This window comes from Carya illinoinensis, chromosome 7 (genome assembly GCF_018687715.1).
Source record: "Carya illinoinensis cultivar Pawnee chromosome 7, C.illinoinensisPawnee_v1, whole genome shotgun sequence".
NCBI lineage: Eukaryota > Viridiplantae > Streptophyta > Magnoliopsida > Fagales > Juglandaceae > Carya > Carya illinoinensis.
The window spans coordinates 26125688-26137307 of record NC_056758.1 but is presented as its reverse complement, the minus strand read 5'-3'; the positions used below and the strand labels follow the sequence as shown (position 1 = coordinate 26137307).

Sequence of the window (11620 nt, the reverse complement as noted above, 5' to 3'; positions counted from 1 at the left end):
ACATAGATCATATTCATTTTTATGGAAGAGAAACTTACAATAATTTGGTAAAATATTACGCAAATATCTTGCCAAAGATAAAAACAAAACAACGTAAGAATAGAAAACTGAGGAGAAATAATAAGAGAATAAAAAGATTGCAACGTAAGAGTAGCTCTTTAGGAGCTTAATTTCATTTATTTTGAATTTCTTATATCATACAAATGATCATCAAGATATTCTTTAATAGGTATAAGAGAATAAAGAATATAAATGGATGATACATGAATTACTGAGATACATAGACGAATTTAGAAATTCTAAGAGGAGATATATGAATGGAAAATCTAAGAGTAAAAACATGAGGCGGAAAGTGGAAACTATAAATGGTCATCACCAAATTCATATATGCATATATAACATATTTATCTATTTTCCCTTATACTTCATGCGCCACGTTAGTTACTTTAAACGAATACAAACTCGAAATAATATATATATTTATATATATAATATAATATTATATAACAATAATAAATAAGCTAATGTAGAAGATTAATAACTTAAAAATTATTAGAATATAAATTTTTAATATTATTTTTATTTTAAAATTGGTAAAAGTAATATTATTTTTTATATTTTTTTGGAGTTTGAGGAAATTGTAATGGTTAAATAAAAAAATAAAAAATTTAAAATTTAAAATTAAAAGTAATTTATATTTAAATAATGTTTAAAAACGAAGTATACGAAAATATCTGTTATCGTCGGTGAGTTTCTGTGACCAGAAAGAAAGCGAAAATTAGAAAATTTTCCTTATCGTCAGCCGCGAAACTGAGAGCCTGAGAGTCGAGAGACTACACTAATACTAGCTACAAAAGTAGATGGCGGTTCAGCTCTCAGGCTTATGGCTTCCAAACTCTCCTGCAATCCCGGGACTCTTCCTTCAGTTCCCGACAACCAAACCCAAGTCATCTCCAACGGCTCTCGCAGCTGCAGCTTCTCTCTCGTCCCCACCTTCCACCATCCAGGCATCAATTCCCATCCTCAATTTAATATTTCCCTCTTAGTTCATTCATAATTCTCTTCACTCCTTGTGTTTTGTTTCTTGTAAAACGTAGGAGAACTTGTAATCTTTTATTTATCTATTTATCTTTTATCTTTTGCTGTTGTTTACGAGGATTCCCAAAAGCAGTTTTAGCCCCAACTGGAGTGTATAATGTATTAAATGTTCTTTCTTAATAAAACGATCATTTATTTTCTTTTTATTAACCAAATTTTCTCAGAAACCAATCAAACAGTTTAGTTCCGGTTTTTGTTTATTTCATATTATAATTCTTTCGAATGTTGTGGATTAACAATCAATAACGTATGCACTATAAATGCGGTCATAAATGGATAGGATAACACAATTGTGGAATAAAACATTACAGATTGTTGGGGGGAAAGTTCCCAGTTGGCATGAAAATGGGAATGTCTATTCCAAAGATGGATTTCAAGGAGAGAGTGATTGGGTTGAGCTGGATGCTGATCTTTATCACTGGACAAAGGCACTGCGACCTGTTCAGGTATGAATAAGGTTTGGTCTATCATGATTGAATTTCTGAAGTGGTAGCTGGCCGAGATTTTTGGAAATTCAAATTGATGGTTTCTGTTTCAATTTGCCTTATTGGGGTGTTGGCACCTGGATAGTGGTATCCTGGTCACATAGCAAAAACAGAAAAACAGCTTAAAGAACAACTTAAGCTGATGGATGTGGTGATAGAGGTGCGAGACGCAAGAATTCCATTGTCAACTAGTCATCCACAGGTCAGACTTCTGTATTACTCTGTTACCGCTCAGCTGTAATGTGAAATGACTATAACATGTTAATGTTTATATCAAATTACATTGGGTTAGAGAGGAGAAGATTGTCTAGATGCATACTTTTTGGGTTTCTAATTTTTTAGTTTATTGTTACCTATAAGACTTACTAAATAAATGTTATTCCTGTAATATGCTATAATGAATTTTGGTGGAAAGTGGAAACCATATTTCCAGGAACTGTGGCCAAGAAGAAGCACCTTTAGGACAGACGAGTTGAAACCAAAAGTTGTAGGTCTTAACCTTTCTAGTACTCTCTCTGGAGCAGATGGATTCATGGCTGGGAAATAGGAAAAGAATTCTGGTGCTGAATAGAGAAGACATGATATCCACGGCAGACCGAAATGCTTGGGCAACTTATTTTTCAAGGCAAGGAACGAAGGTTGTCTTTTCCAATGGGCAACTCGGGCTGGTATTGGAACAAAAGACCCTATTATCTTTCCATATTCTGGACATCATCTAGTTATATGATTATGTTTATGTGGCAAGTACAGGGCACTATGAAGCTGGGGCGGTTAGCAAAGGCATTATCAGCAGATGTGAATGTCAGACGGAGAGCCAAAGGACTACTTCCACGGGCGGTAGGTTCCTAGATCTAGTGAAATCATGTGAAACCTTCCATTTTTTTTTTCCCTTTCTTAGTCTTTATCTTAATTTCTGATTTTATTGTCACGGTGCTTGTTAATGCTGTTGCAAAATTATATAAGCATTTAAGCACAACTTGATTTTATCAGTCTACTTGCTCGACACGGTTTACCTTCCAAAGAACCAATGAAAGCTAGTAGGTTTTTGGAGAAGAATATTTGTTTTCCCAATCTTTTTTTGACATAATCTTTAGAATGAAAATGTACATTTCTATAGTTTTTGGTTATCATTCAAAGTTTAAGATAGTTGTTGGTTTCATTTTGAACTTTGAAGATGCAAGGCTCAAGTCCACTTCCATTATCTTTCTTTCATTCTCCCCAGCTGGGGTGCTTGATATGGGCCACTTTGTACCTAATTTATTGCATGAATTACATTTAACCACATTCCTTGTCAATAACGTATCACCAAATCTTCAAGCAAAGTAATTACACCTCCATGACCAATCACCCCCAACTAGACAACCTCCATACCATGTCCCAACTCTTCTGCAAAACCGTGGCATCTTCCACCTTGAATCTTAAACCTCCCCACATTCCTCTTCCTTGCACTTGTTTTCTCTTTCCATACTGCCGATGAGAATGACATCCACCTCATCACCTCATTCATCAATTGCAACACTTCCTTGCTTCGATTTTTTTTGGGACCCAAAGCCACTGCCCCTTCTTCCACCTCATCTTCTCATAACCTTAGTTGATGGCTTCTTCTCTGGCAACAATGATAATCACAGCTCCTTTGGCTCCAAATGCAAGCTCCTCCTTAGCAGCAGCATCTTGCTTTTTACAAATTTCAACCTCAATTATAGTTCTCAAGTTCCACAATTGATAACAGAATAAACATCTTCAAGATAATATGCAATTGACTAACATCTAGAGAAAAAAACTTATACTTGTCTGACAACAAAAAACACTACAATAACATGATGAGCAAAAATTGAATGAAAGAATTGGATTGGAGGAAGTTCAGGACTTGGACATAAAATAAGCCTCGAAGATGATAGAATAAATGAATGCCAGGCTCTTTTTTTTTTTTTGGTCACTGCTGACACCAAGAAGTTTCTTAATGTTGATACTTTCTGTTTCGTTGAGCCTTGAGCTTGTGGTCCTCCAATCGTGGTTTTCCGATACTTTATCAAAGGATTAGATCTTGATGCCTTTTTCTTGCTTTTTGTTTCGTTTTGAAATATGTCTGTCTAATGATGCTGTTCTCAAGTTTCTCTGAATGTTATCAAAGGATTAAAGCTCAGTTGCTGCTTCGACATTTATGTCTCTATATATCTCTGACAAAGATCTATTTATTTGATAAATGTTGTTGTTAGGCTTATAGAGGCTGAATCTACCAAACACCAGCAGATCATTTTTGCATTGCTTTTGATTGCTTTATGAGCATGGTTGGGTCAAAATGAAAGTGATCAGGGGTTGCAGTAAGAGATAATTTGCTTAAGAGAGTGAGTTTGGGAACGTGTTGCAGAGGAGAGAGTGTTTGGGTCAGATACTCTTGTCAAACATTTCGCTTAAGAGTCAGAATGCACTTTAAAATTGGTAGATAAGTAGTAGACGATGGGATGAGATGAACTGATGTGGCTCTTTTTGAGCAATTTGTGGGAGGAAATGGGAAGATTCTTAATTGGTGGTGAGCCAGAAGGGGTATTGTTTTTCTTCTTGAACTTCTTTTGAAATATCTTTAGATAAGAAACAAAGGAGTTTTTCCAAATGATGGTTGCTTCTCTATGCTTTTGATCCTTTTCTTCATAAGATAACTTATTTTGTGTTTCATGCTTCACAAAAATAATTGCTATGGTTAAATGAACATTGCATTGTTATTTATAGGTACGAGCTGGAATAGTTGGATATCCAAATGTTGGAAAATCATCTTTGATAAACCGTTTGCTGAAGCGGAGAATGTGTCCAGCGGCTCCCAGACCAGGTGTCACAAGAGAGTTGAAGTATGCATCTTCATCTTTGTCACTTGGATATCTTTCGGGTTATGAGGTTGGGGGTTGGGAGAAATGAAAGCAACTTGCAGTGCTGGGTTTAAATTTGTTGTTGCATTAATTGGAGTCCTAGAAAATCTGAAAAAAAGAAAATCTAAGTTATTTTTCTTTCTTTTGATTAGGTAGTTAAACATGTGTTCAATGGATCTTGAAGCCTTGACCTCACCTTCCATTACTCTTTCAGGAGGGGGAGGTCCACCATTTTAGCTAGAGCTCATTGGCAGGATATTACAATTTATTAATTGTTATTGGAGATATTGGAAACTATTACCTCTCTCTCTCTCTCTCTCTCTCTCTCTCTCTCTCTCTCTCTCTCTCTCTGTGTACACTTTCATCATGGATGATTTTTTCTGGTGAGTTGCATTGGAATCACCTTAGCATTCTTTGGGCTTGTCATATTTTCGGTGTAGGATGGGTTTCAGAAAACACTTACTAATTGAAACCAAGGTTTTTGTGTTATCGTTGGAGGGGGGAAGCTACTTTCATGTTACTGAAAGAAGTAGGAAGGTCATGAAGGTGATGGTTTTCAATCATGCCAGTGCTTGTTGGTTGGCAATCACGATGGAGGAGTGCTATCATTAAGGGGGTAGGAAGGAGTTTTTTAAGACTTTTCGTATTGGGTCTTTCTCACTGGTTGCCATTCGGCGTTCCGATACTTATGGACGCTACTTAGAAGTCACTGAGTATGGTGGTAGTGGGCATCGAGGTATGCTTGTGTTCTCGGAAGGGATGAAAGGTAGAGGGTGGAAAAGCCTCTCCATGGAGATGAAGTGTGCTCTGTATGTGGCTAAGGCTCTAGTTGTGGGTCAAGGTGATGGGAAAGGGAAGGAGTTGGGAAGGCACGCTAGGATGTACATTGAGGTTGCGATGGGAGATAGAGCAGAAAGTAGGGTGGTAGTGCATGGTGGTACAGGCAATCCTTTAGCGTCACAAAATGGAGAAAAGGACAAAAAGCAAAGGGTAGCAGGGGAGTGCTCCTTCGCAGAGAGAGATGGTCGCAACTTTGTAATTGAAAATGTTGAGGGAAAGCAACACCAAGTTTAGCTACTACAAAGGTTTTGTGAGTGTCTCTAAATTGGTTGTAACAAACTAAAATTTCTATAGTGGATTTGAGGTGGTATCTTACACCCGGAGTAGTTTTAGATTTTGAAGATGTTCTTCAAATGAGTTTTTACTACTTGATCAAAATCATGTGTTGATTATTTGTGTTATTTGATTAATTTATTAACTGCTTGTTTGTCTAATTTTTAAAAGGCCATAAAAATTGGATTACACCTATTCACCCCCCCTCTAGGTGTAGTGTTGTGTAGAACCACTATTTTTTCAGAAAAAGATATAGGTGGTTTGTCTGATATTTGCACAGTGGAAAGTGAGGGGCAGAGTGTCTGGTTTGGGCTGAAGAAGGAGCTGGCTGGCGTGAATGAGGAGCTGCACTATCTGAAGAAGTCTGTAAAAGAGTTGCTAGGCAGAGTGGACTAGGATTTAAATCCTAGCCAGAGCCTGGGCCTAGGCCAAGGAAATGCTGGGTTGGAGTCAAGTCAGTATATGAGGCTTGAAAAAGGCAAAGTTAAGCTAGGCTTGGGCTAGACAGGCAGACCCCGTCCCAAAATGGGATGGTGTCTGAAAAGAAATGGCTTACGTCCAAAACTACCCATTTTGAAATGAGTTCAACGTCCTCCTCTGGGCCCGAGACCACACTATCACAATGGCCAGGAGTGCCACCTTCCCCTCCACCGGCATCGTCTAGGGTAGTTTCCGGCAACCCATATGATAGAACCCTAGCGCTGCCACTGTACGAAAAGGTTGGGAAATCACAGATGCCATCTTCTGGTGGGCCAAAGCTCTGTGGGTTGACACAGACTTGTGCGCCAACATTGTCTAGGCAACTTTTCGGTACCGTGGAGGTAATTAAGGGCAACGTCCCGGCAGTAGAGCCTATGCATGAGAGTGGCATCAGGGGTTTAGGAGCATGGGGAAATGACTCAGAAAATTTCGCAGGAGTCCTCTTGGGAATAGCTCGACCTCAGTGCAATGCAGAGGAATATTTCGATGTCAGAAAAAGACGTAGCCTCTGAGACAAACCATACTGATCGAGGGACACACTTACAGGAGTTCAGAAGCAAGGGGAAACATCACATAAAGGGTTGATGGAGAGAGTTGAGCAGGAGATACAGATGTACAAGAAGGCAGAATGGGAAGGAACATTGATCTTATTTGGATCCAACATGGTTCCAATAGTGGGTGAGGAGTTACAACAGAACGAGGAAGGCAGATTCCAGCACGATCCAACACTCAGCACAAGGGAGATTCATCAGATTGGGCCAGAGGAAATTGGGGATGATCCTATCCCTATTTGTACTATTCCTCCTTGTCTATCTTTAGATTGGATCATGCAAAAAGTGGAGGAAATTCATAGATGTGTAGGGATCTCCTGTGGGGGCTTTGAAGATCAATTCAAGGCACTTCTCACAACAATTGAGGCAGGACATTATCATCATGCAATGGGGTCAAAACGAAATAGAGAGTTGAGGAGGCTATCTTGGTCTATTAATTATGAAGGAAAGGAAGGGAGTGCAAGCCGAGGAAGGAACTACGGGAGAGCTGTAGTAGTTGAAAAATGAAGTCCAAAATTCTAATTTGGAATGTTAGGGGGTTGAATGAGATAGACCAACACCTCCGAATAAGAAATCTGTTAACACAATGGAAGGTGGACATCTTGTGCTTGATGGAGACTAAGCTGAAGCTTATCACAAGAAGTATTATTTAGAGTATTTGGGGCTGCCAGCATGTAGGGTGGTCATATTTACCCTCGAATGGGGCATCAGGTGGAGTGTTGGTAATGAGGGATAAATGGGTGGTGGAGAATCTCAACGAGTTTGTAGGAGAATGCTCGGTGGGGTGTTCTTTTAAAAATTCTAAAGATGGTTTTTTGTGGGTCTTTGGTGGGGTTTATGGTCCTAATTTGGATAGCGAGAGTTGGTTTCTCTGGGAAGAGCTAGCAAGATTGTGTACTTGGTGGGATGTCTCATGGTGTATTGGAGGGGATTTCAATGTGACAAGGTTTCCGAGTGAGAGATCGGAGAAGGGATGGCAAAATCATGCAATGGTTGAATTCTCTGATTTCATACTTGAGTTGGAGCTCATGGACGTGTCCCTCTTATTTCGGGGGGGTACATTTACATGGTCTAATAATCATGCCCGGTCTATACTGGATAGATTTCTTACATCCCCAACATGGGAGATGCATTATCGGTTATTTCAATATTTAAAGGCTATTTTGCTATGTTTTGAAGCAGTCTCCAGTTTAAAAACAAATCTCTCTAAAACGAAGAAGGTTGGGATGTGTGGTCTCTTCGCTGCCTATGAAGTACCTTGGCCTTCCGTTGGGAGCATCATTCAAAGCCAACACTTTTTGGGATGAGGTATTAGAGAAAATAGAGCGTAGGCTGACTGGGTGGAAAAGGTTGTATATGTCTAAAGGGGGTCGGATTACACTAATTAAGAGTACCCTTTCAAACCTTCCCACATATTTCTTGTCATTATTTCCTCTTCCAGCTAGTGTTGCCTCTCAGATTGAGAAGTTTCAACGAGATTTTCTGTGGGGTGGACTTGGCGATGAGTTTAAGTTTCATTTAGTTGGGTGGGACAAGGTGTGCTCTCCCTTGAGGGGTGGTGGATTGGGGGTTCGCAATGTGAGGGCCTTCAATAATGCTCTTCTTGGGAAGCGGCTATGGAGATATAATTATGAGAGGGAATCACTATGGAAGATGGTAATTGATACTAAGTATGGGAGTGAGTATAAGGGGGGGTTGGTGTTCTAATGAAGTTAGTGGGGCATGCGGAGTGGGGTTATGAAAGCATATTCGGAAAGGTTGGTGGTCTTTCTCTAGCAACACTAGGCTGTGTATGGTGGATGGCAACAGAATCAGTTTTTGGCATGACGTTTGTGTTGGAGATATGGCTCTTAAGGATGTCTATCCCTCTATTTTCAGAATTGTGGGGGAACAAGATGCTTTCGTGGCTGACTTGTGGGAAATTACTAATGGTTCGCAGCAATGGAATGTTAGCTTCATTAAGGAGGCCCATGATTGGGAAGTATGAGTCTTGGTGGAATTCCTTAACTTGCTCTACACCATTAGTCCTGCTGTTACAGCGGTGGATAGATTGGTGTGGCGGCCTTCTAAGAAAGGCAAATTTTCTGTACGCACTTTCTGTGAGACTCTTAGTGCCCAAGGTAGGAATCATTTTCCTTGTAAGAACATTTGGCAGAGTAAAGCACCTCCAAATGCTGTTTTTTTGGCTTGGACAGCAGCTTTAGGGAAGATTCTGATTGTTGATAATTTAAGAAAAGTGGGCTTATCATCATCGACTGGTGCTGTATGTACAGAAATAGTATTGAAACGGTGGATCATTTACTTCTACATTGTGAGTTTGTAAGGGCCATATGGAATTATTTTTTCAGCAAAGTGGGATTAGCATGGGTTATACTGGGGAGGGTGGTTGAACTACTAGCTAGTTGGAGAGAAATCATGGGGACACCACAGATTGCAGCTGTGTGGTAGATGGCTCCCATTTGTATATTTTGGTAAATCTGGAGTGAAAGAAATGATAGAATTTCGAGGATCGTGAGTGCTCCTTGGAAGAGTTCAAGAGCATTTTCTAGAAGACTTTATTTATGTGGGCCATTGCTTCAGATTTAAATGGTCTCAATTTCCAGGATTAATTTTTAACTGTTTCTAGTTCCTAAATAGGTGTAATCACATGTATACCTCCTGTGTACTTGGGCTATGTCTATCTTTATATCAATAAAATATTTTCTTATAAAATAAAAGGATATTGGAAACCTGTTATTAAAGTTTGAGTCTATTAAAAATTTAAAATGCTAAGAATGGTATAGAATCCTTAAAAAAGGGAAGAGGGAGGGAGGGGGGGGGGGGGAGAGAGAGAGAGAGGGAGAGAGAGAGAGATTCTATAGTGTCTTTTTATTTTAATGCAAACTTTCAAAATTTTTAAAATTCACATCCATGAACATAAATTGTGTAATTTTGGAAACTACATACTTCTACAATTTCATCACTCTCTCAAGAGTTTCCAAAGCCAATGCTTGCTCTATTTTTTTATCTTGAGATAAACATTAAGAAAAATTCCTGGCCTTGTCTATATACTAACTTTCTTCGTCTGCTTTTGTCTTTCATGTTCGTGGATAAGGTGGGTTCGTTTTGGAAATGACCTTGAGTTGCTGGACTCTCCTGGAATGCTTCCAATGCGGATTGGTGATCAGTCAGCTGCAATAAAGCTTGCTATATGTGATGACATTGGAGAGAGATCATATGATGTTGCTGATGTTGCTGCAATTCTTGTGCAGATGTTGGCAAGGCTTTCATCAGTCGGTAAGCATCATGTATATTATTTTAATCAATCTATTCTCTGTTGGAATTTTCTAGGACACTTGTGATACAAGGGAACTTATCTGGTAACACAAAGCACTTCAATATAAATTGATCTTTACAAGACAGTCACAATCTGTACTATTTATTCAGCTAGTGGTAACTCTTTTTCTGCTTCCTTTTGTTAGCCTGTCAAGAAACCATTTGAATCTTTCTGGAAATTAGAACATTTTAGAAGTTCAATTTGGCTCCGGTTTTACTTGTGACAAGAAGCATACCAATGCAATGCATGGAAAACTTTTTAGATTTTAGTTTTTTTTGTAATCTGAGTTTGAAGTTTTCCAAATGTGAAATATTGGTGACCAACTTTAATAAAGTAAATATGGAGGAAAGAGATTAAGCAGTGGAACGATTATGCGTGATGCTAATGGGGTAAAGTTTTGAGAGCTTTTATCGTATCGATCACAAACTTAAATTTTGGGAGCAGTATGAACATGGCATGAGAGTAAATAAATAACGGGTGCATAAATGATAATAAGTTGCCTTTGTTACTGCATAGGAAATTTTGGTGGTCTTGAAAACTATAATAGAAATATTTTTTTAACCACACCTCTCTGAATGAAGAGAGAGAGAGAGAGAGAGAGGAGTTCTATCCCTTTAATGCAGAGTGTGGTCTTAATCTCCCTAGTACTTATTCTATGCATTTTTCTACTTGTGCTCAAATTTCTACTGACATTTATTTAAATCATCTTAATGCACATTCATGCAATATTCAAATTTTGTTTATTGCAGGCACAAAACCTCTTTACAACCGTTACAAGATTGATGTGGATGGTCAATGTGGTAAAACGTATGTCTTGGCATGGCGGTTGTTGTTCTCACTTGGACTTGATTTTTAAAAATATTTTAGGTGCTGGGTTGGGGGACTATTGAGGGAGGGAGTGGAGGCTAAGCACTTTTTGAATAGTAGGCTTATAGGGACATCGTGGTGACAAAAACCGGGTATGCCAAAATAAAAAAGAATTGCATTTAGCTTAAAGGAGATAAAAGTCTATCCGTATACAGAATGGGGACAGTTTGTTATTTGGAGAGATCCTTGGGAGAATGTACAGTCACCTATTCATATTCATTCCAAAATCCCAAAGCTGAATTGATTGCTATACATTTTCTGCATGCAGATTTGTTCAGAAGCTTGCACTTCACTTGTTCAGTGGTGACACTCATCAAGCAGCTTTTCGTATTCTCTCTGATTTCCGGAAAGGGAAGCTTGGTTGGATCGCATTGGAGAGGCCTCCCAGTTAATGCCCTTGAATATTTTCGTATTGGAAAATAAGGACTTTTGAAGCTTTGACTGCAATCCTGGACATGCCAAAAGAATGCTAATGTCCATCAAAGAAGAACCTAGTAACCGTAGTCAAGATTGGAGAACAAAAATCTTGGTAAGATAAGGTTTCATTATGGAAGAACAAGTCCCACAACGTTACAATACCACCACATAGAACATGACAGATAGCAGAGATTTCAGGTGGTCCAAACTGGGAAAGCTCCATGTAAGGTAATTAAAATTTAGTCTAGTTTGCACAGTAACCAGTGACCATAATGAGACATCCTCTTTTACTGACTTTTTCATGCACCGTGGTGAATGTATGTAAATTGAACCAGAGGATCACTGATTATACCACATTTCTGGACGGAAAAATGTATTATGGCATCTGTTTATCTGCCTAAAGAGCCCACTTCTAAAGATTGTTGGACATGA

At 38.8% G+C, this 11620-nt stretch overlaps 1 protein-coding gene across 1 annotated transcript; it reads left to right on the top strand.

Annotated features, from left to right (window-relative positions):
• Positions 1-738: 738 nt before the first annotated feature.
• Positions 739-11620, top strand: LOC122316082 (DAR GTPase 3, chloroplastic). The gene is made up of 9 exons (XM_043132603.1): positions 739-1007; positions 1410-1544; positions 1669-1785; positions 2108-2251; positions 2334-2420; positions 4311-4426; positions 9683-9864; positions 10654-10711; positions 11040-11620. Exons 1-9 carry the CDS (start codon positions 861-863, stop codon positions 11161-11163), a joined length of 1110 nt encoding a protein of 369 aa, XP_042988537.1. The 5' UTR covers positions 739-860; the 3' UTR covers positions 11164-11620.

Coding starts and splice junctions, on each gene's coding strand:
- LOC122316082 (XM_043132603.1), top strand. CDS start 861: ATGGCGGTTCAGCTCTCAGGCTTATGGCTTCCAAACTCTCCTGCAATC. Junction 1,545..1,668: donor AGGCACTGCGACCTGTTCAG/GTATGAATAAGG, acceptor GCACCTGGATAG/TGGTATCCTGGTCACATAGC. Junction 2,252..2,333: donor CCAATGGGCAACTCGGGCTG/GTATTGGAACAA, acceptor TGGCAAGTACAG/GGCACTATGAAGCTGGGGCG.